Genomic DNA, 26,576 nt, shown 5'->3' with positions numbered 1-26,576 from the left:
AACACTAATTCAAAAAGATACATGCACCCCTACATTTATCACAACATTATCTACAATAACCAAGAGATGGAAGCTATTTAAGTGTCCATCAATGCATGAATGGATAAGAAAAAATGGTGTACACACACACACACATACACACAATGGGATATTATGCAGCTGTGAAAAGGTTGAGATTCTTCCATTTGAGACAACATGGATATACCTAGAGGTCATTTTTCTAAGTGAAATCAGTCAGACTGAGAAAGACAAATGCCATATGATTGCACTCATAAGTGTAATCTAAAAAAAAAAAAAGAAAGTCACATGTGTAAACAGAAAGCAAAATCAGACCAATAAATACAGAGAAACAAACTGATGGTTCCCAGAGGGGTGGATGGTGAATGGTTGGACAAAATGGGTGATGCGAAAGAGAGATATAGGTTTCCAGTTATGGAATGAATAAGTTACAGGAATAAAAGGCATAGCATAAGGAATAAAGTCAATGATACTGTTAGAATGATGTATGGGGACTTATGGTAGCTACACTTACTGACCTAGCATAATGTATAAACTTGTCAAAGCACAAAGTTGTACACCTGAAATGAATGTAACATTCTGTGAACTATACTTAAATAAAAAAATTCAATGTAAAATGAAAATAAATGAATACGTATATATAACACTAACATTTTACACACATACTATAAACTCACATATTTAGTGGGGTTAGGGTGGAGTAAGTTTTATCCATAATCTTAAAGAACAAAACCAGAAAAAAAAATTATGGTTTTCACAATATCACAATATCAAGAAGTTAGCAGAGGAAAAAAAAATCAAAAGTAAATTGTCATGACAAATTTTAAAATGTAGTGATGCTATGTTGGTGGCCAGGAGTTAATATCATTAATATAAAGCTTATAAATAAAGGAAATAGAGGAATTCATCAACAGAAATATAGACACAGAAATACAAAATAAACCATAATGTGCAGATATGTAAAATTTTCAGCACACGAGTAACAAAAATAATAATATTGAAACAAATATAAACAGTTATTTTTGCCTATCCACTTTACTAATTTTTAAACATTACTATCAGTCTTGTGAAACATCACTCGTTTACTATATGGAAAAAAGAAAATAGTATCTTATGAAGAGTTATTAATATTTTTGTGCTCTATTATCTAATAATTTTTGGAATTAATGTTTAATATAATGTCTTACAGGGAAAAAAATAATGACAAACTTTTTTCTTTGAAACATTATTTATGATAACAAGATATTATAATTTAGAATCTCTATATTTTTGTCACATGCATAAATTGTTGTGTATTCCCAAGATGGTATCTTGAGGAGGTTTAGTAAAATAGAAAAGTATTCCCCAAGTAATTAACTTGGTGAAATATGTTGTATATTTTGACAATAAATACAATTATTTATTTGATTGAAGATTCCTATTATGTAACTCTTATATTCGCTTGTAGGAATGCACTCATAAAAAATGTTGTAACCCTGTAGATTGTACTCTGATTGGATATGCAGAGTGTGGCAATGGACCATGCTGTGATAGAAAAACTTGTCTGGTAAGCTTTCAAAATACTACATGATTTCCTTCCATAATTTTTTGTGTTCTTGTGTGTTCTTTTTTGTAGCATTTTTAAAACTGTTTTTTTACACAACTTTTGAATATGTAACTTTAAATATCTGATTCATACATAGTTCACTTCCATGTTCTGAGGATATCTTTAAATCTCTTCAACCTCCTTAGCTGTCCTTTTCACTGCATTATTTTTAATCTACTCTGGCCCCATCCAGATATTCAATATTGATTTCAGATTATTTGGACACTATGAATTCCTCTTGGTCATACCTGAATTTAGCTCTTCATGATCAAACAACTTATGACAAAATTACAAATAAGCCACCCAACACACAGTTGACATACAACGTTTGAATAAACAATAATAATCTCATTTTGAGAACAGCATAAAAGGAGTCCAAGTAAAATAGTCAGCAACATGTAGCATGTCTGATACTGAGGTTTAACTTTGCAAGAACTCCTGGCCCCAGAAGTAGATTGAATCCTTGACTTCCCTTGAGAAGTTTTCCATTCAATTTTCCTTTATAGCTACACTGAAAGGACACTGAGTAAGATTTGTCTTTTGGGGATCACTTCATTGTAGCACCTTGCCTTTTCTGTGTCACGTTCAGGAGTCAGCGACAATTATAGAAGCTGATTACTTAGAGATCTTGATTGCCAGATTTCAGATTTGCCAGGTTCTCTGTCAATGAAATATCTTCTAACGTCATTCTACTTCGTTCTATGTGTGCTCTTCTTCATTCTGTGTGCTAGTAATTAAAGCCAGTGGTCACTTGTCTTCAAGCACGAATATAGAGGCAAGCCTAGAGTTTCTACTACTTAGCAATAAACCTTGTCTCTCTTCCCTTCCCCAGGGCTCTCATCTTGGCCTTTGTCTCCAAATCAGCAAGATTGAGCACAAAAGCTTTTCTACACAGTCCCTTGCCCTTCCCTTAGACACGGGATAATTCCTACATTTGGCAGAGCCTTTAAAAACATTAGAGTGAAAATCATGTACCATGACACTTGCCATTTCAGGTGAACAACTTAGCGGCATTCAGTACATTCACAATGTCATACAACTGCCACCTCTATCTAGTTCCAAAACATGTTCCTCACTCAAACAGGAGACTCCTAGCCCTTTAAGCCCATGTTCTCCTTTCTCCCTTCCCGTCAGTCCCTGGCAATCATCAATTTTTTTCTGTCTGGAGTAACCTATTCTGGATATTTCATATAAGTAAAAGTACAGAATACGTGAGCTGTTGTGTCTGGCTTTCTTCACTTAACATAGCGTTGAAGGTTCATCCACCTTGGAGCATATGTATCAGTACTCCTTTAAATGGCTGAAAATATTCCATTGTGTGAATATACCACGATTTGTCTATCTATTCATCCACTGATTCACATTTGGGTTTTTTCCAATCTATTTCTCTGGGGTTTTAAGTAAATTCATAATTTGACTTTAAGTAAAAATGTAATAATAATGGAAGTGACAGAAATACACTACTCTTGCTTAAGTTTTTTTACATTTTTGGTTTACGACTTTAAAAAAATACTGATTTTTCTTTGTCTCACAGATAGCGGAAAGAGGACGTTTATGTAGGAAAATGACAGATCCATGTGATTTTCCAGAATATTGCAATGGATCTTCTACAGCTTGTGTACCTGATGTGAAATCTGCTGATTTAGAACCATGCAATAATAAGACTGCCTATTGCTTTGAAGGAGTATGCCAAGATCCAGATGTACAGTGTGCAAAATTATTTGGAAAATGTAATAGTTGTATCTTTTTTTTCTGGGGTTCATTTTCAAACTGTATTTTTCTAAAGTCAGTAATCCACCCAATAGCCATCATAAAAGGTATTGTTTGTGTAAATTCTAATTTGAAATTAAAATTGTGAATCAATGTGACATTGAACTATGTAAAGAGGCAAAATAGACCTAATAAGTACAGGACAAAAAAAAAGGTATTAATCAAATTTCAGGTGATTGGTGCGAAGAAGAGTAGAATATTAGAATTGTAGATAAGAGAGCAAATGACTGCTTTCTTAATCATTTCTGCCTATGATATAATTTTCCTTTTCTCAAGTGGGTAGTTTTTAGTGTTTCTCCTTTTATGGCCAGAGACGACACTAAAAATTTATAGTAGATGACCCTGACTGAGCACTGCTACTGTCTAGATGTCCCTATATTAATTTTTATTAAAATGAGTAATTGTAACTTTATATTTTCAGTTGCTAAAGTTTCTACTTATCTATGTACACAAGAAGTGAATTTTCAACAAGATATTTTTGGAAACTGTGGAAAAAAATGTGATTTTGGGTGTGTATTTAGATAACCTTACTTTTTCAAATGCATGTGTGTGTGTTCAAAAATAAGTTAATACAAATGAGAGATGGACCTCATATATACAGATGAATTTGTTATACTTTATAAGATGATGTATGCTCTGAATAACTTTGATGTTACAATTTGAGTAATATTTTGAATTCTCTTCATGCTTTGAACTGTTATTTACTAAACATATTGTGTCTCTAAGTGACATATGAGCTTTTTCTCTGCCTTTTATTGCCAGGAATACCCTTTGTGGAACGATAGTTTGTCACTGGACACATTCAAAAATAGTACTAGTAACAAATTATGATGTTCAATATACTTACCTTGGAGGCCATATCTGTTTGTCAGGGTATTTAAGACCTGAAGCAAGAGGTTCAGTTGTGGATGCTACCAGAATGAACAATGGCACTATGTGTGGAGTAAATAAGGTAAAAAAAATTTTACTTCATTCCATATATGTTTGTATCTGAGTGTCTGTGTATGTAAGTGCTTGTGCATGAGAGAGAGAAAAAAAGAGAGAGAGGATGACGTCCAAGATGGCGGTCTGGGAAAACCCTGAACTCACTTCCTCCCATGGACATAGTGAATCTACACTGAGATATAGAACTGTTCCTCCTGGAGAGAGGGAGAGAAGGAGAGAGACCTAAAGAGTTTTCATTTATAATTAATGTTACAAATTTTGGTTACTGTATCATGATCATCAAATTCAAACATCAGAATTTTTATTGCTTCACTATCATTGTTTTATTATAAATTTTGCTATATTTAAACTTGTGTTCTCACACTTGAGAATCTAAATCTCTCTGTTAAGCCAGGATCTGATCTTTAAAAAATTTGTGTAAACAAAGAACATAAAAGTACAGATAATACACCAAGAAACTATGTGAGAACAACCTGACTAATAAGAATAACAAGGAAAGCCAAAAAAAAAAAAAAAACCAAGAATTTCATCTTTCTGTAAGTCTCAAGGATAATTAATTTGACTATAATTAAACTAAAACATTTATTTTCTCATTGGCCATCTTGCCTAATTTTTCCTCCAAAAGCATAATATATGTTAAAAATTTGGCCTTTCCACAAGACACAATAATAAAACAGAGTATAAGCTTTGTCTATTTTTTTCTTAAAAATTTTCAGAAACAGAATAAAATATTTTTAAACTGGTACCATTAAAAAATTAGTTGATCAAAGGAAGAAAAGTACACAATTATCTCACATTTTAATTTAAATATTTACTTTGAGATATAATATTTTAAGAAATGAAAATAAAGCAGAAAATGGAAGTAACTAGTAAACTTGAGATAAGTTTATTCTGACATGAAAATGATGATGTAGTTGCAGAGGAACATACTAGTAACTGACTACACTATATAGTAATATGTCATCCTTTCAAAGATAATTTAAACTGAAAAAATATTTACTATAACTATGATGGAGTAAATACATAAATTTATTAACTTATTTAATCATTCATTAATATACACTAAGAGTGTGTGTGTGTGTGTGCATGTGTGTGTGTGTGTGTGTGTGTGTGTGTGGTGTAACACAAAAATAATTTGGTCTGCTGGCTGAGGATCTCCCACTGCTGCTGGGACATCCAGCTGGTCCTCTAGGACAATTTGTTGTACATCATCAATACTCAAGAAATCCACATAGAGGGGAGGAAAAAAGATGGTGGGGAAGTAGGGGACCCTGTTTCAACCAGTCCCCTGAACTGAGCTGGAAATTTAACCAGACTATTCAGAATACCTGTGAAATCAGCCTGAGATATAAGAAGCTATATCTGGATCTCTACAAATACAATATCTCTGACGGTTGGTCTTGCGGTATGAAGCAGGGAGCTGTGATTCTGTGGGTAGATATCAGAAGATAAACAGAAGGGGGGAGGGACCCTCTGTGAACTTGCACGGGGAAGGCAAAGCCTCCTGTGCTGGGGACTGAGCACAGACTCGCAGACCGGTAGTGGCAGGGAAAGGCTTTTAGGGCAGCCCCCCAGACTGAAACCTGGAGCTATGGGGGCACACGTGTGAACCGGGGATAACTTGTGGTTTTAGAAGCACAAAGGGCAGAGACGCGCCCTGCCCTGGGAGTGACAGCTGGGAGTGCTGCTGTGGGGTGCACAAGTCAGGAGACTGCCGTGTTTAGCAGCACAGACAGAAACGGAGACACTGTGGCCTGGAGAGCTTGTGAAGAGCAGACTGTGATCTCTCTGTTCTAAGACAGAGGTTTGGATGTGGTCACTTCTACTGTAACTCTCAGAAGAGACATGGAAAGCTGCCAGGGAAAGCCACCAGAGAACAAAAGCCCTCCAAAACCAGTTTTCATTGAGCCCATCCCCCCCACAGTGGGTAGGGCAACTCTGCCCAAACAGGGATGCCAGAGTAACAGCACTGCAGGCCCCTCTGCCAGAAGACATGCTGGAAGAACAAGAGGCTGACAACCATAAGGTCCCTATAAAACAGGTGCATCTTGCTTGGGTTGGGCTTAATTCTTTGGACTCTGTACGTTCCCTCAACCATCCCTCAACAGAATGACTAAGAGAAGGAATCACCAACAAAGAAAAGAAGCAGCGACTGTGGCCTCTGCCACAGAACTAATGGATATGGATATAACCAAGATGTCAGAAATAGACTTCAGAGTTATGAGGGTGATATCTAGGCTTGAGAAAAATATTAACAACAATATAGAATCTCTAAGGGCAAAAATGAAATCTAATCAAGATGAACTGAAAAATGATATGAATGAAATACAGTCTAATCAGGATAATCTGACTGCTAGGGTAAACGAGGCAAAAGAACAAATTTGTAAACTAGAGGATAAGATGATAGAAAAGAAGGAACCTGAGGTGGCATGCGAAAAACAGTTTTAAACCCAAGGGATCAAACTGAGAGAGATTAATGAGTCAATGAAGCATTCCAATATCAGAATTTCTGGGATCTCTGAAGGGGTGGAGAGAGAGAGAGGTCTAGAAGATATATTTGAGCAAATTATAGCAGAAAACTCCCCTAATCTGGGGAAGGAAATAAGCATTCATGTCCAAGGGGCAGAGAGGACCCTTCCCAAAATCAATGAGAGCAGACCGACACCACGACATATAATAGTACAATTTGCAAATCTTAGATCCAAGGAAACAATCTAGAAAGCAGTGAGGGGGAAGAGATTTCTTTAGGTACAGAGGGAGGAACATCAGAATAATGGCAGACCTGTCCACAGAGACCTGGCAAGCCAGAAAGGGCTGGCAAGACATATTCAGGGTAGTGAATGAGAAGAACATGCAGCCAAGGATACATTCAGAATGGATGGAGAAACAAGGAGCTTCCAAGAATGGCAGAAACTGAAAGAATATGTGACCACCAAGCCGGCCCTGCAATTTATTAAGGGGGGGGGGGTTCTATAAAAGAAGAAAGACCCCAAGAGTGATATAGAACAGAAATTTACAGAGACAACCTATACAAACAAGGATTTTACGGAGAACATGATGACAATAAAATCCTATTTTTTAATAGTCACTCTCAATGTGAACAACCTAAATGCTCCCATGAAATGGCACAAGGTTGCAGATTGGATAAAAAGATGTGACCCATCCATATGCTGTCTATAAGAGACTCATTTTGAACCTAAAGTTATCTCCAGACTGAAAGTGAGGGGATGGAGAACAATTTTTCATGCCAACAGACCTCAAAAGAAAGCTGGGGTAGCAATTCTCATCTCAGATAAATTAGATTTCAAGCTAAAGACTGCAGTTAGAGATACAGAAGGACACTATACCATTCTTAAAGGGTGTATCCAACCAGAAGATCTAACAATTGTAATTATCTATGGGCCCAACAAGGGAGCAGCCAACTACATAAGCCATATTAATAATAATATGTTAATAGTGGGGGATCTCAACACTTCACTGTCAGCACTAGACAGATCATTTAAGCATAAAATCAACAAAGAAACAAGTGCTTTGAATTAATTACACACTGGAGCAGATGGACCACACAGATAAATACAGAATATTCCACCCTAGAACAAAAGAATACTCATTCCTCTCAAATGCACATGGAACTTTCTCCAGAATAGACCACATACTGGGTCACATATCAGTTCTCAACTGATACCAAAAGACTGAGATTGTTCCCTGCATATTCTCAGACCACAGTGCTTTGAAACTAGAACTCAATCACAAGAAAAAATTTGGAAGAAATTCAAATACTTGGTAGCTAAGATCATCCTGCTTAAGAATGTTTGAGTCAACCAGGAAGTTAAAGAGAACTTAAACAATTCATGGAAACTAATGAGAATGAAAACACATTGGTCCAAAACCTATGGGATACTGCATACGTGGTCCTAAGGGGGAAATACATAGCCATCCAAGCCTCACTCAAAAAATAGAAAAATCCTGAATACATAAACTAACCTTACACCTAAAGGAGCTGGAGAAAGAACAGCAAATAAAGCCTAAACGAAGCAGGAGAAGAGAAATAATAAAAATTAGAGCAGAAATCAATGAAATAGAGAACAAAAGAATAGGAGAACCAATCAATGAAACTAGAAGCTAGTTCTTTGAAAGAAGTAATAAGAGCAATAAACTACTGGCCAGACTTATCCAAAAAAAAAAAGGACCAAAATTAATAAAATTATGAATGAAATGGGAGAGATCACAACTAACACCAAGGAAATAGAAACAATTATTAGAAATTATTATCAACAACTATATGCCAATACATTAAGCAACCTGGAAGAAATGGAGGCCTTCCCAGAAACCTATAAACTACGAAGACTGAAACTGGAAGAAATGGACAATCTGAATAGATCAATAACCAGTAAAGAAATTAAAGTGGTCATCAAAAACCTCCCCAAAAAACTGAGTCCAGGGCCTGATGGATTCCCTGGGGAATTCTACCAAACATTCAAAGATGAAATAATACCTATTCTCCTGAAACTGTTCCAAAAAATAGAAACAGAAGGAAAACTTCCAATCTCATTCTATGAGGCCAGCTTTATCTTGATCCCAAAACCAGGCAAAGACCCCATCCAAAAGGAGAATTACAGACCAATATCCCTGATGAATATGAACTCCAAAATACTCAAGAAGATCCTAGCTAATAGGATTCAACAATACATTAAATGGATTATCCATCATAACAAGGTGGGATTTATCCCTGGGATGCAAGTATGGTTCAGCATTCTCAAATCAATCAGTGTGAGAGAACACATTAATAAGAGAAGAGACAGGAACCATATGATCCTCTCAATGGATGCAGAAAAAGCCTTTGACAAAATACAGCATCCTTTCCTGATTAAAACTCTTCAGAGTGTAGGCATAGAGGGACCATTCCTCAATTTCATAAAAACCATCCATGCAAAGACCACAGCAAATATCATTCTCAATGGGGAAAAGCTGAAAGCCTTTCCCTTAAGATCAGAAACACGACAAGGATGCCCACTTTCACCACTATTGTTCAACATAGTACTAGAAGTCTAAGCCTCAACAATCACACAACAAAAAGAAATAAAATGTATCCAATGTGGCAAAGAAGTAGTCAAAATCTCTCTCTTCACAGATGACATGATACTTTATGTGGATAACCCAAAAGACTCCACTTTCAAATTACTAGAACTCATATAGCAATTCAGTAATGTGGCAGGATAAAAAAATCAATGCACAGAAATCAGTTCCTTTCCTATACACTAACAATGTAACTATAGAAAGAGAAATTAGGGAGTTGATTCCATTTAAAATAGCCAAAACCATAAGATACCTTGGAATAAACCTAAGGAAATAGGTAAAGGACCTATACTGTAGAAACTACAGAACACTTATGAAAGAAATATAAGAAGACACAAAAAGATGGAAAAACATTCCTTGCTTATGATCAGAAGAACAAACTTGTTAAAAATGTCTGTACTACCCAGAGTGATCTATACTTTCAATGCCATCCCGATCAAAATACCAATGGCATTTTTCAAAGTGCTGGGACAAACAATCCTAAAATTCGTATGGAACCAGAAAAGACCCTGAATTGCCAAGGAAATGTTGAAAAAGAAAAACAAAGCTGGGGGCATCACGTTGCCTGATTTCAAACTATATTACAATGCTGTGATCACCAAGACAGCATGGACTGGCACAAAAACAGACACGTAGTTCAATGGAACAGAATAGAGAACCCAGAAATGGACCCTCGGCTCTTTGGGCAGCTAATCTTTGATACAGCAGGAAAAAACATCCAGTGGAAAAAAAGACAGTCTCTTCAATAAATGGTGCTGGGAAAATTGGACAGCTATATATAGAAGAATGAAACTCGATGATTCTTTTACACCATACACAAAGATAAACTCTAAATGGATGAAAGAGTCAAGGTGAGAGAGGAATCCATCAAAATCCTAGAGGAGAACATAGGCACTGACCTCTTCAACAACGGCCACAAGAACTTCTTTCAAGACAAGTCTCCAAAGGCAAGGGAAACAAAAGCAAAAATGAACTTGTGGGACTTCATCAAGATAAAAAGCTTCTGCACAGCGAAGGTAACAGTCAACAAAACAAAGAGGCAACCCATGCAATGGGAGAAGATATTTGCAAATGACATTACATTTAAAGGGCTGCTATCCAAGATCTATAAAGAACTTCTCAAACTCAACACGCAAAAAACAAATAAGTCAAAATATGGGCAGACGACATGAACAGACACTTCTCCGAAGAAGACATATGAATGGCTAACAGACACATGAAAAAATGTTAACATCTTTAGCCATCAGGGAAATTTAAATCAAAACCACATTGAGATACCACGTTATACCAGTTAGAATGGCAAAAATTGACAAAGCAAGAAACAAAAAAATGTTGGTGAGGATGTGGAGAAATGGGAACCCTAATACACTGTCAGTGGGAATGCAATTTGGTACAACCACTTTGGAAAAGAGTTTGGAGGTTTCTCAAAAAGTTAAAAATAGAGCTACCCTATGATCCAGCAATTGCATTACTGGGTATTAACTCCAAAGGTACAGATGTAGTGAAAAGAAGGGGCAAATGCACCCCAATGTTCATACCAGCATTGTCCACAATAGCCAAACTGTGGAAGGAGCAGGGATGCCCTTCAGGTGATGAATGGATAAAGAAGATGTGGTCCATATATTCAATGGAATATTACTCAGCCATCAGAAAGCATGAATACCCACCATTTGCATCGACATGAATGGAACTGTAGGGTGTTATGCTGGGTGAAATAAATCAAGCAGAGAAAGACAATTATCATATGGTTTCACTTATATGTGGAACATAAGAAATAGCATGGAGGACATTAAGAGAGGAAGGGGAAAATGAAGGGGGGGAATCAAAGAGTGAGATGAACCATGAGATACTATGGACTCTGGGAAACCAACTGAGGGTTTCAGAGGAGAGGTGGGTGGTGGATGGTTTGGCCCCGTGATGGGTAGTAAGGAGGGCAAGTATTGCTGTATAATTAGAATAAAATAAAATAAAATAAAATAAAATAAAATAAAATAAAATAAAATAAAATAAAATAAAATAAAATAAAATAAAAATAATAAAATAATTTGGTCTTTGTCCCTGGTTTCTGGCATAGAGCATCTAAATCCCCTTGGAACTTCCTGTGTGATAGGAATGTTTTCTGTTATTTGTCTGCTCCCAACCAAACCTGAGTTTATGCTAATGAGGTGACTTAGGGTGGAACCTCTAGATTGCTTTAGGATGGGCTGGTTATCAAAAAGACCAAATGTTAGAGAGTTGGCTCTTTTATCTGCACTCACAGACCTCTAAGTAGGAAAAGTGGTGTGGCTGGAGATTGAACTTGATAAAAAGTAAGTTTTGAACACTGAAATTCAGAGACTTTCTAAGTTGGTGAACAAATCAACTTCCTGCAATGATGAGATGTTTACAGATGTCCTGGATGCTATGACATCTTCCTTGCCCTCTGGCACCCAATATATGCATTTCTTCCATTTAGCTGTTGCTGAGTTGTATGCTATATAATAAACTGGTAAACATAAGTAAAATGATTTCTTGAGTCTGTGAGCCAAATAAGGAAATTATCAAACCTGAGCAGGGCACCATGGGAACCTCCAGTTTATAGCCAGATGGTCACAAATGCAGGTAGTCTGGGATTTGCATGTGGTATCTGAAATGGAGTGAGTCTTGTGGCACCGAGTTTTTAAGTTGTGGAATGTGATTTTAACTCCAAATAGTGTCAGAATTGAGTTACTTGGAATTGTTGGACACCCAGCTAGTGTCAAAGAAAACACTACATAACATATATGTATATCATAATATTTATATATATACATATCTCTCTCTCTATATATATATATCAGCATGTGTGTAAATTATGTATATGTGCATTTGCACAAACACACACACCCCAATACATATCAGTGCAAAAAAAAACTCATGAAATTGAGCATATGACTAAGGAATATGAAAATGTTCCACCTAACTTGTTATTAAATAAATACAAAGCAAATGAATATCCAACCATTATTTTTGTGTTATTTGGGCATTGAAAATAATATTTCATGGTGAGAAGCATAACTTACTATCATCCTAAAAGAAGTATAAATTAGCTTTCTGAGAAGTGATTTAGAAATGTGTCAAGAGTGGGGCTTCTGGGTGGGTCAGTCAGGTAAGCATATGACTCATGATCTCAGCTTGGGGTGATCCCAGGATCACCAGTTCTAGCCCTGTCCTTGGCATGGAGCCTACCTAAAAAAATGTGTAAAGAGTTAATATATTAACATACTTTTCAATGCATTTCTAATGTAATAATAAATAAATTTTTAGATATTAGGAAATATGCATTTGTATAGAGCAATTATGATGTGACATACAATAGAAAATAAAGCAAAGACATTAAATGCCAACTGTAGGTTGGTAAGATAACAGAACACTACATTTCTTTGTACAGTGACATTTGTGAATAATTTTAATGATGTGGCCATATATTTCCAATATAATGAGTGAGAAATCAGGGCAAAACCTACAAAACATGCATTTCTATGGTTTGGATTGCATATGGAAATTTTGTGGATTGTGATTTTTACTAAGATGTAGATTGTGTTTTTTGGCTTAAGTTGTCTTGCTGGTCCTTCCCAAGCCAAGATTGTAGCAGCACTGTGACTTTGTGTCTTTGAAATTCTAGCTTTGGAAGTAGGTAAAAAATGAAGTTTTTAGAAGGAGTCCTAGCATGATATTGTGGCATTGATAATATTTAAAAGCATTTAAAAGTACATTACATGGAGATAAGCATTATTTCAACAATGCAAGTTTGCTTAATATTGGATATGATAGAAAGCTTTTTTTATTTTCTATTTATTATTTGTAAGATTTAGAAGAATATTTTATCAAAGTGATTTCTAGCTCACATAAGTAGGGTAGGGAAAATAAACACACCTCAGCACATTCATTTTAAACTTGAAGAAGGGTATGTTTGGGGCATTTAATTGTCCAAAGTTAGATAAGCTAATCATTGAATAAGTAAATAAAATTAACTGCCTTTTTCTTACTCATACCTGGGACTATAAGAAAATATGCTTATATAATCTAGACATTTCTCTTTAGGAAATATGTATTTACTTATGCTGTTGTTGTTGTTTTTCCTTTTCTTTGAACCATGTTGTGACTGCTTCTGGGACACTCTTTGTGTCTCTTGTTCAAAAAGGAAGTCTCCTAGATTAGTTTATATTCAAAACATCACCCCAACCATTGCCCAGGGCTAAGTACTTTTATAGTGTCTCTTGCTTTTGCTGTCATTACAAAGGAACCAGCTAGAAACTGTTTACTTGAAGGAAATTGTATCAGAAGCATGGGTCTTAACTTTCCCTGGATTGTTTTTCCCCTAAAGACAACCCAGTGAAATATGACTAGTTTATTATTGCCTCATGACCATGTTTAAGGAGAACTAGAATGAAGATGGTTTTGTGAACAGGTAATGCTGGCTTGTCCAACATTTTGTTATTCTTGCTGTCTTCATCAGAGCCCTTTCAGTTAATGAACAAGCTGATATTCTGTTCTTTATGATGATAATAGGTTAATGGTAATAGAAAATAATGATTTTTGAGACTGTTTATCGTATAGTGGATACTCTATCAGATAACCTGAGAAAAACCAGCAGATAATCTTAGAAAATACCCCAAAGATATTCAGATTAAACTAAAATTTGGATAGAGGAATAAGCACTTAAAGTCTACATGAAAATGAAGGAAATAAACAAATAGTTAAACAGTATCTTGTATTAGTGAGCATTTACTATGTGCCAAACATTGCTTTTATCCTTTTCTGTCTAACAAATTGCTGGGATTAAATAACTTGCACTGGGTCACACCGCTAATGTGAAAGATAAGAGACACTGTCGTTAATGTTGGAAATAAATATAAAAATGACAGGAACACTGATATTTAGCATTGATCAATAAATATGTGGCTCTGAGACTAAAGTGGTTCTTGCACTGAATGTTGGGCCTGTCAGTAACTCATGCATGACCTTAAAAGAGTACATTTATTTTTATCAAATATAAAATGAGGATAAAAACATCTTATTCATAGGGCCAATCTGAGTATATATTATAAAAGTGCATAGAAAATGCAGAGACAGATCCTAGCTCATTACAAATGGTCAGTAAAAGTTGGCTATATTTGTTCTTATGCCAATTAGTATCAGTAAACTCACAGCTGTGCTCCCTCATGGGGAAAAAATAGTATCTCATTCTCAGAATTCTATATGTGGTAGTGTAATGACATGCCATTTGGACTCCCAGTGTCTTTTATTAGAAGGAGTAGGTGTCATGAAATCCAGATTCATCTGGTGTGTGTGTGTGTGTGTGTGTGTGTGTGTGTGTGTTGGGGGTGTGTGTTGTATCTTTATCTATCTTGTGCATCTGATTTTTGTACCAAGTACAATTGCTCAACTCTTCACTTTAAAATTTTGTTGTTGCTTGTTTTAACATTTTAGTATTGTTATCGTGGAGTCTGCCAAGAGGCCAGTAGCTACCCAAATAGACCCAACTGTCAATCAGAAAGAAATTGCAGTGGACATGGGGTATGTAATATTTCCTTTATTTTTACGTATAACGTTTAATATCCATGTCAGAACTTTTTCCAGGATAGTAATAAAGTTCAGAATTATTTGATGTGGAAATTTCTTTTAGAAACTTACAGTTAAATAAGGAAAGTGGATTCCATTACATATACGTATGCATATGATTCATGTGTTCAGATTATTATAGGCCTCATCGGTTAATAAATGTCAAACTTTGTACTAAAGGGCAGTATGCACATACTCCAGTATGAATTTTGGAAATGGGTTTATTGAACATTACAAATGTTTATTTATACATGCTTATATAAATTTTGCTTATAATTGAATGTACGTGTACTGATATGTTTAAACACACAGACTTAATATATTTATATTACACATATTATAATCTAATATTTTTGTGAGAGAAGACTTTCTTGTCCACTCAGATCTCTTTTGTCCTTTAATAGCTTCAATTTATTTCCATGTATGTCTCTTCCATACTATATTTGAAACCTCATTTACCAATGGACTTTTAGATAATGTCAAATTTTTACTTAATTAATGGAAATAATGGTGTAATGGACATTGTTGTACATTCACCCTTGCACAATTACCTGGTTTCTTAAATTATTAGCAATGAAATCTGATGGGTCAAATTTATGCACCATTTAAATTTTCAGAAATATTATTTTTTTAAAAAATGTTATACCAGTTTTTGCTCTCAACTGTCATGAATGAAAATGTGCATTTTCTCAACTTCTAGCCAGACTAGCTTCTCAGTTTTTAAAATCTCTTCTCACATTCTAAACCTATTGTTAATTTGCATTAGGTAAGAAATAAAGCTACAGGTCTTAAGCATGTATGGAGGATCCTCATATTTACCGTTGTGAAATTATCTACCAGGGTATAGAAATTTTGTAGATTTTCCCAAGTCTGCATTTGGCTTTAACTTTGTGACTGGTGTCTCCTGCCATATTGTTGCTTCACATTTTATATAATAATGTAGGAAAACATTGACCTCCCTGCATGATTTGTATCAAAATTTTCTCCCAAATCACTTACATGTCCTATCATTAACAGTTTCCTTTCTGTTTCTTTCCTTTCTTACTTAGTTTAAATTTAATTTCTGCATGAATCTATTTCTAGATTCTCTCTTCTGCTTCTGACCGTTTTGATTCATCCACCTGATCACATTTATAGATATTTTCTGGCCTTTCTATTTCTAGCAAAATACATTTTGTTATCTGTGTTAGTTAAGCAAGTTTTTTCCTTTATGTTTTCCCCCCCAATATTTTGTAAAAGTTGGCTCTTACCACAGGCATTTTTTAAAAATCTAGCACAATTCATAATATATGCCAACTCCCATTATTTTATAATTTCTAGATTCATAATTTCTATGCCTTTGTAGAATAAGGCATTTTCATCGTATCAGAGTGTTATTTATTGCTATTTAAAAATAGAAGAGACAAAGAGGAAGTGTCTATGACATTGAAAAGATATTGCAAAGACATTTATTATATTACATTTTATTGTAAAAATTAATTTCCACATTAAAATAAAAACTATAATGTATGAAGTGATCATTTTTAAATAACTTACATTGACTAACAGTCACAAATGATGTATTTAATTTTTGCATTGTACCTAAAATGTTTATAATTTTTTGTTTGTTTTTTTGTTTTAGGTTTGCAATAATTTGCTTAATTGTCACTGTGATGTTGGATATTCTCCTCCAATTTGTGAACCAGCACCATTATCACCAGGAGGAAGTTATGATGATGGGTTTTGGTATCCACAGGGTTAGTATCTAGATCACTGTGCTTCAGTAGAGCTTTCTCTACTTATAGAAATGGTGCCCACTGACTATGTGGCTGTTGAGCACTTGACATGTCGATAGTGCAACTAAAGAACTAAAATTTCTTACTTTATTTAATTTAAATTTAAGTAGCCATTTGTAGCCAGTGACAACTATATTAAACAGTACAGCTCCAGATCATACTATCAATCAAAATTTTGTATATGCTTTTAGTTCCAATCAAGAAGTGAACATGCTAAAAGCCTACCTTTAATTTTAACCATGGTTCCCAAACATTTCTGTTTATACAGCAGAGTTTTATAGATAAATACAGTTAAATTACAGAATAGCTGATAGTTTTATTATATACTCTGTATATTCCAAGGATGTTAACTACTGTAATGTGCTAAATGTTTAACATGTTAAATATTGTAATGTGTAGTTGCATCATTCAAATGACCATACTATTGAAAGGTAAAAGTAACAAAATCTATATCCATAGCATATGGATAGTAAATGATATGAAACATTTTAAAATTTACTTAGTGAACATTCACAAACGTATTCATGTTCTTCATAGAATATTCATGTTTTCTAAATATTATAATATAAAAATCTCATTAGAATATAATTCCATTAATGTCTTTCCATCATTTGTGCTTTTGTATTTATGCTTATATATTTATATAAACATGACAATACACTATTACATGTGCCTTAAATAGCCAATGGAAAGGTAAAGATTTTTTAATATAAATATTTCCATCATCCCATCCATTTACTGTTTTCAAGGGCGTTTCAACACTTCTGGCATGTTCAAACTTCCATGTGGGTTATTTTCTTTCTCACTGAAAAACTTCCTTTATATATATATATATATATATATATATATATATATATATATATATATATCACTTCATATTTTATATAATATATATATTACATGTGTTATACAATATATATATGTACCTTGTGGTGACCAATTATTCTCAGCTTTTGTCTTTAAAATGTTTTTATAAAAATGTCTCAAATTGTGAAGTATATTCTCACTGGAAGGAGAATTCTGCATTGAGAATTTTTACTTTCAGCAGCTCAAAGATGTAATTCAATTGTATCCTTAGTTTCATTTTAGGTCTTCATCTATTTTGAATTTATTTTTGGGTATGGTGTCATTCTTCTGCATGTTGCTGTGCAGTACTCCTGACCCATTTGTTGAAGAGACTGTCTTTTTTCCATTGGATATTCTTTCCTGCTTGTCGAAGATTAGTTGACCACAGAGTTGTGGGTCCATTTCTGGATTCTCTATTCTTTTCCACTGATGTATGTCTCTCTTTTTGTGCCAGTACTCTCTCTTTTTGTGCCAGTACCATACTGTCTTCACTACAGCTTTGTAATATAACTTGAAGTCTGGAATTGTGATGCCTCCAGGTTTTCTTTTCTTTTTCAAGATTGCTTTGGCTATTTGGGGTCTTTTGGGGTTCCATACGAATTTTAGGATTGTTTGTTCTACCTCTGTGAAAAATCCTGTTGGTATTTTGATAGGGATTGCATTAAATGTGTAGATTGCCTTGGGCAGAATAGACATTTTAACAATAGTTGTTATTGCAACCCATGAGCATGGAATGCTTTTCCATTTGCGTCCTCTTCAATTTCTTTCATCAGTGTTCTATAGTTTTCAGAGTATAGGTCTCTCACCTCTTTGGTTAGGTATATTCCTAGGTACGTTATTGTTTTTGGTGTGATTGTAAATAAATGGGTCAGTTCCTTGATCTCTATCTGATTCTTCACTATTGGTATATAGGAATGCAACAGATTTCTGTGTGTTGATTTTATATCCTGCACTTTTGCTGAATTCCTGTATCAGTTTCAGCAATTTTTGGGTAGAGTCTTTTGAGTTTTCTACATAGAGTATCATGTTGTCTGCAAATAGTGAAAGTTGACTTCTTCCTCGGCGATCTGAATGCCTTTTATTTTTTTTTTGTTCTCTGATTGCTGAGTCTAAGACTTCTAGTAGTATATTGAATAAGAATGATGAGAGTGGACATACCTGTCTTGTCCCTGACCATAGAGGAAAAGATCTCAGTTTTTCCCCATTGAGGATAATATTAGCCGTGTGTTTTTTGTCTTTGGCCTTTATGATGTTGAGATATGTTCCAACTATCCCCACTTTGTTGAGGATTTTTATCAGGAATGGATGCTGTACTTTGTCAAATGCTTTTTCTGAATATATTGAGAGGAGCATGTGGTTCTTATCCTTTCTTTTATTAGTGTGGCATTTCATGTTCATTGATTTGCAAGTACTGAAGCACCCCTGCAGCTCAGAAATAAATCCCACTTTATTGTGGTGAATAATTAATTTAATGTATTGTTGAATTCGATTTGCTAGTACCTTCTTGAGAATCTTTGCATCCATGTTCATCAGGGATATTGGCCCATAATTCTCCCTTTTAATGGAGTCTTTGGTTTTGGAGTCAAGGAAACGCTGGCCTTGTAGAATGAGTTTGAAAATACTCCTGCCATTTCTATTTTTTGGAACAGTTTGAAAAGGATAGGTATTAATTCTTTCAATGTCTGGTAAAACTCCCCTGGAAGCCATCTGGCCCTCGACTTTTGTTTGTTGGAAGATTTTTGATTACTGATTCAATTTCTTTGCTGGCTAAGGGTCTGTTCAAATTTTCTTTTTTCCTGTTTTAGTTTTAGCAGTTTGTATGTTTCTAGGAATTTATCCATTATTTCTTCTAAATTGCCCAGTTGGTTGGTATATAATTTTTCATAATATTCTCCTTTAATTGTTTACATTTCTGTGGTGGTCATTGTGATCTCTCTTCTTTCATTCATGATTTTATTTATTTGGGTCCTTCCTCTTTTTTTTTTGATATGTCTGGGGAGGGGTTTATCAATTTTTATTAATTCTTTCAAAGAAATAACTCTTAAGTTTCATCAATCTGTTCTACATTTTTTTGTTTGTTTTATATCATTTATTTTTGTTCCAATCTTTATTATTTCCCTTTTGCTTCTGACTTTAGGCTTCTTTTGCTGTTCTTTTCTAGCTCATTTAGGTGTAAAGTTAGGCTGTGTATGTGAAAATTTTCTTGCTTCTTGAGGTAGGCCTGTATTGTTATATACTTCCTTTTTTTTTTTTTTTAGGATATATTATTCACCATACAGTACATCATTAGTTTTTGATGTCGTTTTTCATGATTCATTGTTTGCATATAACACCCAGTGCTAAATGCAATATTTGCCCTCCTTAAATACCCTTCACCGGGCTAGCCCATCCCCACTCCCAAAACCTTCAGTTTGTTTCCTGGAATCCATAGTCTCTTCTGGTTCATTTCCCCCTCTCTTTACCCCTCCTTCATTTTTCCCTTCCTTCTCCTAACCATCTCCCTGCTATTCCTTATGTTTCACAAATGAATGAAACCATATGATAATTGTCTTTCTCTGCTTGAGTTATTTCACTTAGCATAATCTCCTTCAGTCCCATCCATATTGATGCAAATGTTGGGTAATCATTTTTTCTGATGACTGAGTAATATTCCATCGTATATAGGGACCACATCTTCTTTGCAAATGACACTACAGATAAAAGGCTGGTATCCAAGATCTACGAGAACTTCTCAAACTTAATACCCAAGAAACAAATAATCAAATCAGAAAATGGGCAGAAGATATGAACAGACACTTTTCCAATGAAGACATACGAATGGCTAACAGACACATGAAAAAATGTTCAATGACATTAGCCATCAGGGAAATTCAAATCAAAACCACATTGAGATACCACCTTACACCAGCTATATACTTCCGTCTTAGGACTGCCTTGGTTCCATCCCAAACGTTCTGGACTATGGTGTTTTCATTGTCATTTGCTTCTGTATGTTTTTTAAGTTCTACTTTAATTTCCTGGTTCACCCATACATTCTTCAGTAGGATATTCTTTAATCTCCATGTATTTGTGGTCTCACCCAATTTTTCTTGTGGTTGATTTCAAGTTTCATAGCGAGTGATCTGAAAATATGCGTGGTATGATCTCAGTCTTTTTGTACTTATTAAGGGCTGATTTATGACACGGTATGTGATCTATTCTGGAGAATGTCTTGTGTACACATGAAAAGAATGTGCATTCTGTTGCTTTAAGATGAAATACTCTGAATATATCTGTTAGGTCCATCTGGTCCAGTGTGTCATTTAAAGCCATTGTTTTCTATGTTGATTATCTGTTTAGATGGTATGTCCATTGGTGTATGTGTGGTGTTAAAATCCTCTATATTATTGTATCATTATCAATGAGTTCCTCTATGTTTGTTATTGTTTTATATATTTTGGTGCTCCCAAATTGGGGGATAAATATTTCCAATTTTTAGATCTTCTTGTTTTCCATATAGTGTCCCTCTTCATCTCTTGTTTAAGTCTTTGGTTTAAGATCTAGTTTGTCACAGGGGCACCTGGGTGGCACAGTTGTTAAGCGCCCACCTTCGGCTCAGGGCATGATCCCAGTGTTCTGGGATCGAGCCCCACATCAGGCTTCTCTGCTGGGAGCTTGCTTCTTCCTCTCCCACTCCCCCTGCTTGTGTTCCCTCTCTCGCTGGCTGTCTCTTTCTGTCAAATAAATAAATAAAATCTTAAAAAAAAAGATCTAGTTTGTCTGATTTAAGTATGGGTACTCCAACTTTCCTTTGATGAGATTAGCATCACAGATGGTTCTCCATCCCCTCACTTTCAACCTGTAGGTGTCTTTAGGTCTAAAATGAGTCTCTTGTAGGCAGCATATACATAGGTCTTATTTTGTTATCCATTCCAATACCCTGTGTCTTTTGAGTGGAGCATATAGTCCATTTACATTCAGAGTGATTATTGATAGATATGAACTTAGTGCCATGGTATTACCTGTAAAGTTGTTTCTGAAGAATTTCTCTGTTCCTTTCTAGTCTTTGTTGGTATTGGTCTTTCTTTCCCACTCAAAGAGTCCCCTTTAATTTTCTTGCAGGGCTGGGTTTGTGGTCACAATCTCTTTTAGTTTTCGTTTGTCTGGAAAACTCTTTATCTCTCCCTCTATTCTTAATGACCCTTGTTGGATAGAGTATTCTTGGCTTCACGTTTTTTCCCATTCAGCACGTTGAGTATATCATGCCACTTCTTTGCCTGCCAGTTTCTGTGGAGAGATCTGCAGCTAACCAGATTTGTCTTCCCTTATAGGTCAGGGATTTCTTTTCCCTTGCTGCTTTCAGGATTCTTTCCTTATCTCGGTATTTTACAAATTTTGCTAAGATTTGTCTTGGTGTTGGCTATCTTTTGTAGATTTTGATGTGAGTTCTCTGTGCCTCCCGGATTTGGATGTCTGTTTCTTTACCCAGATTAAGGAAATTTTCAGCTATAATCTTCTCAAATAAAACTTCTGCCTGTTTCCCTCCCTTTCTTCTTCTTCTGGGACCCCCATAATATGGATGTTATTAAGCTTTACAGAGTCACTGAGTTCACTAAGTCTACGTTTGTGATCCAATCTTTTTCTTTATCTCTTCTTTTTGCCTTCATTGTTTTCCATAATTTTATCTTCTGTGTCATTTATTTATTCCTTGCGGTCATTACATCCAGTTGGCTTTGAATCTTGGTAATAGCATTTTTTATTTTGGCCTGGCCAGTTTTTAGGTCTTTTATCTCTATGGTAAGGGTCTCTCTGGTTTCTTCTATGGTTTTCTCAACCAAGCTAGTATCTTATGTTTGTTGTTTTAAATTCTGGTTCAGGCATATTACTTATATCTATTTTGATTAGATCCCTGCCATGACCTTTTCTTGTTTCTCTTGGTACGAATTCCTCAATTTTTGTCTATGGGTCTGTCTTTTGTGTGTTAGGAAAGCCTGTGTCTGATTGTATGTATTTCTTCTAGAGCTGAAGCTTTGTAGCACTTTGAGAGTACCCAAATAAATAAAATTATGAATGAGAAAAGAGAGATCAGAATGATCGCCACAGGAATTATGAGAATATTATGAAAAATTATATGCTAACAAACTGGGCAATCTAGAAGAAATAGTGGATAAATTCCTAGAAACATACAAACTGCTAAAACTAAAACAGGAAAAAAGAAAATTTGAACAGACCCTTAGTCAGGAAAGAAACTGAAGACCCGGTGCATGTATGTGTGGATGGTTGTGTTTGTCTTCTGTGGGAGGAGCCTGCTACTGCTCAGACTCTCAATCATGCTTTATCTAGTAAAAAAGGCACCTGAAGAGCACAATGGGGCATGGCTTGGTGCATGCAACTCAAGCCTTCACTGTGTGTGCCGTGCTGCTAGCTGAAGTCCCTCTGTGCTGACGGGAAGGGTGAAAAATGTCATCTTCCCACCCTCTTTCCTGGAGAGGGGAGTTTGTGCCTCCTGTTGTTTAGGAAGCCCTCACAGAAGAGTGAAAAATCTCACCTCTTTGCCCCAGGCTTGCATCAGATCCCTGCCTTCACCCTGTCTATGTCCTAGCCATCTGCCCAGTGCTCCTGTGTTTTATCTCAGGCACACAGCTGGTTTCAAAACTCCATATTTAAGGACATGGTGTGGCAGGACCCACACTGATCCTCTGGGGGAGGGTTTCATCACACTGCAGCTGATACTGGTTTGTCCCAGAAAAGCAGTCACATGACCATGCAGGTGCTCGGATTTTCTAGTAAAGTGTAGCAAAAAGTGAGCATCCGGGGTTAGCTGCCCTTAGCTGGCATCTCTGCCCTTATGCTAATGAACAGGGCAGATCAATGGTGCATGCCATCTTTCTTGTCCCCTGAAAGGCTGTGCTGCCTCTCACAAATGCACTCCAACTGTGTCTCCCAGATCAATTTCCTGGGTGTTTAGAATGATTTGATAATTATCTAGCTGAGTTCAAGGGAGGAGGCAAGCATAAAGTCCTCCAACTACTCTGCCATCTGAACTTCTCTCTTTATTTGATGTTTTTCTTGTGTCTTTCTTGCCCTTATTGCTATAAACTTCTCTCTTAGAACAGTTTTTGCTATGTCCCAAAGTTTCAAACTGGTGTGTTTTCATATTCATTTGTTTCTATCTACTTTTTGATATCTTGTTTTATTTCTGGTTGACCCATTCATTGTTTAGTGACATGTTATTGAACTTCTGTGTATTTGTCATCTTTCCAGATGTTTTCTTGTTGATTTCTAGTTTCACAGTGTTGTGGTCAGAAAAGATGCACAGTGTGATTTTGATCTTTTTGAATTTGTTGAGACTCGTTTTGTAGCCTAACACGTGATCTATTCTGGAGAATGTCCCAGGTGTACTTGAATGTGTATTCTGCTGTTTTAGGATGTAATGTTTTAAACATATCTGTTACGTCCATCTGGTCCCAGTTTGTCACTTAAAGTCATTGTTTTCTTATTGATTTTCTGTTTGGATGATCTGTCCATTGCTGTATGTGTGGTGCTAAATTCCCCTACTATTATTGTATCATTATCAATGAATTCCTCTATGTTTATTATTAATTTTTTATGTATTTGGGTGCTCCCACGTTGGGCTCATAAATATTTACATTTGTTATATCTTCTTGTGGGAGTGTTCCCTTTATGATGACATAGTGTCCTTCTTTGTCTCTTGATATAGTCTTTGTTTTAAAGTTTATTTTGTCCCATATATTGTATTGCTACCATGGCTTTCTTTTCACATCCATTTGCATGTTCAATATTTGTCTATCCTCTCACTTTCAATGTGCCGGTGTCTTTAGGTCTGAAATGAATCTCTTGTAGGCAGCACACAAATGGGTCTTTTTTTCTTTATTCATTCTGTCACCTATATCTTTTGTTTTTTTTTTATTTTTTTAATTTTTTTTTAAAGATTTTTATTTATTTATTTGACAGAGATAGCCAGCGAGAGAGGGAACACAAGCAGGGGGAGTGGAAGAGGGAGAAGCAGGCTCCTAGCGGAGGAGCCTGATATGGGGCTCGATCCCTGAACACCGGGATCACGCCCTGAGCCGAAGGCAGACGCTTAACGACTGCGCCACCTAGGCGCCCCACCTTTATCTTTTGATTAGAGCATTTAGTCCATTTAAATTAAAAGTAATTATTGATAGATATTGGCATTTTATTACTTCTTTTGTCTTTGTTTTTGAGGATTTTGTCTGATGATTTCTTGTCTTTCTGTCTTTCATGGTTTGCTGGTTACCTTTAGGTATATATTCGGATTTCTTTCTCTTTATTTTTTACCTACGTATTAATGGTTTTTGATTTGTCATTACCTTTAGGTTTGTATATAATATCTTCTACATATAGCAATCTATATTATGTTCACGGTCATTTAAGTTTGAACCCATTCTTACTCCTTTTCTCTCCATATTTTCGATATATGGTGTCATATTTTTACATTCTTTATTTTGTGAGTTCTTTGACCAATTTATGTTAAAGATTTATTTTATTTTAGAGTAAGAAAGAGAGAGAGAAGGAGAGCGGAAGAGGAAGAGAGAGAGAATCCCAAGGAGACTCTGCACTGAGAGCAGAGCCTGACGTGGGGCTGGATCTTATGACTCTGAGATCATGACCTGAGCTGAAACCAAGAGTTGGATGCTTAACCAACTGAGCCACCCAGGTGCCCCTCCTTGACTGATTCAGCTTCTGCTGAAAGTACTGCTGATAGCCTTATGGTATATCTTTGTATGTAGCTTTCTTCTGTTGCTTGCTCTGGCTAGTATTTTTTTATTCAGTATATTTTGTCCCTTTAATTACAATATCCCTTGTTGTGGGTCTACTTTTGTTGATTTTGTTGGGGGGTTTCTGTACCTCCTGGATCTGGATATCTGTTTTCTTTTCCAGATTAGGGAAGTTTTCAGCTATTATTTCTTAAAATAAATTCTCTGCCCATTTTTCTTTCTCTTCTTCTGGAACTCCTAGTCTGAATGTTATTAAATTTGATGAAGTCACTAAGTCACTGAATTCTCAACGTCTATTCTAGTTTTGTATAATTCTTTTTTTTTAACTTTTTTTTCAACTTAATTAACTTCCATTACTGTCTTCTAGGTCATTAATTTGTTCCTTCACTTGTTCCAACCTGCTTTTCATTCCATCAACCCTGTTTCTCATTTCATTTATTGAGCCTTTTATCTCTGCTTGTATTTCTCATCTCATTGTTAATGGTCTTGCTGATATCCTCCACTCTTTTCTTAGGTCCAGTGAGTATCCTTAGATTGTTGTTTAATCTCTCTATCAGGCATGTTACTTATATCTGTTTTGCTTAGATCTCCAGCCATGGCCTTGTCCTGTTCTTTCATCTGACACAAATTCTTCTGTCCTCTCATGTTGTCTAAGTCTCTGTGCCTGTTTCTCTGTTAGGAATGTCAGCTAGGTCTCCTGTTCTTGCAGGTAAGGGCTTTATGAAGAAGATGTCCTGTAATACCCTGCAATTTAGTGTCTCCTTGTTCTTCAGGGCCTGGCACATCTAGGAGTATCTCTAATGTGTGCTGCATGTGCTCTGCTGGCCACTTTCATCCTTTAGGTCAATCATCTGCAGAAGCTCTCTTTGCCTGTTGCAGGCAGTGTTTGGTCCCTGGCCTGAATGTGGCAAATTTTAACTAGTTGTGCTCTGGTCTGCTTGTAAAATGAGACCTGTCATTGCCCCTAATGGAACTAAGGTCTTGCAAAACTCCTGGATCAGAAGAAGAGCTGTTGGCAGGGGTTTGGGCTGGTATTCTGGGGAAAGAGGCCCATTGTGCTGGGACTGAGGCTAGCATGAGTGGGAAGTGCATTTCTTAAGGAGCATAGGGAAGTGGAGCTTTGTATAAGCCAGTTATGTAGCAAGTATTGGTGCTGGTTCTGCAAGTGGCCTTGTTTTTATGCTGAGGGATGGGGGAGGGAAAAGGCACTTGCCAGTTCCTTTGTTCCCAGAAAGG

The 26,576-nt window shown here is 35.8% G+C and overlaps 1 protein-coding gene across 1 annotated transcript in view; it reads left to right on the top strand.

Moving 5' to 3' along the window:
- The window catches only part of LOC148107621 (A disintegrin and metallopeptidase domain 3-like), a 119,557-nt gene that overhangs the window by 81,072 nt on the left and 11,909 nt on the right, over window positions 1-26,576 (top strand). The window contains exons 13-18 of the mRNA XM_087856327.1: window positions 1,466-1,564; window positions 3,138-3,333; window positions 3,795-3,882; window positions 4,136-4,325; window positions 14,846-14,932; window positions 16,599-16,713. Of these exons, the coding sequence (XP_087712453.1) occupies window positions 1,466-1,564; window positions 3,138-3,333; window positions 3,795-3,882; window positions 4,136-4,325; window positions 14,846-14,932; window positions 16,599-16,713 (775 nt within the window). The remainder of the gene's footprint in view (window positions 1-1,465; window positions 1,565-3,137; window positions 3,334-3,794; window positions 3,883-4,135; window positions 4,326-14,845; window positions 14,933-16,598; window positions 16,714-26,576) is intronic.

The sequence above is a fragment of the Ursus americanus genome, chromosome 27 (genome assembly GCF_024610735.1).
Source record: "Ursus americanus isolate L20-20 chromosome 27, mUrsAme1.1.p, whole genome shotgun sequence".
Lineage (NCBI taxonomy): Eukaryota > Metazoa > Chordata > Mammalia > Carnivora > Ursidae > Ursus > Ursus americanus.
Note: the sequence above shows the minus strand (reverse complement) of the source record. Positions and strands in the feature narration are given on the sequence as shown.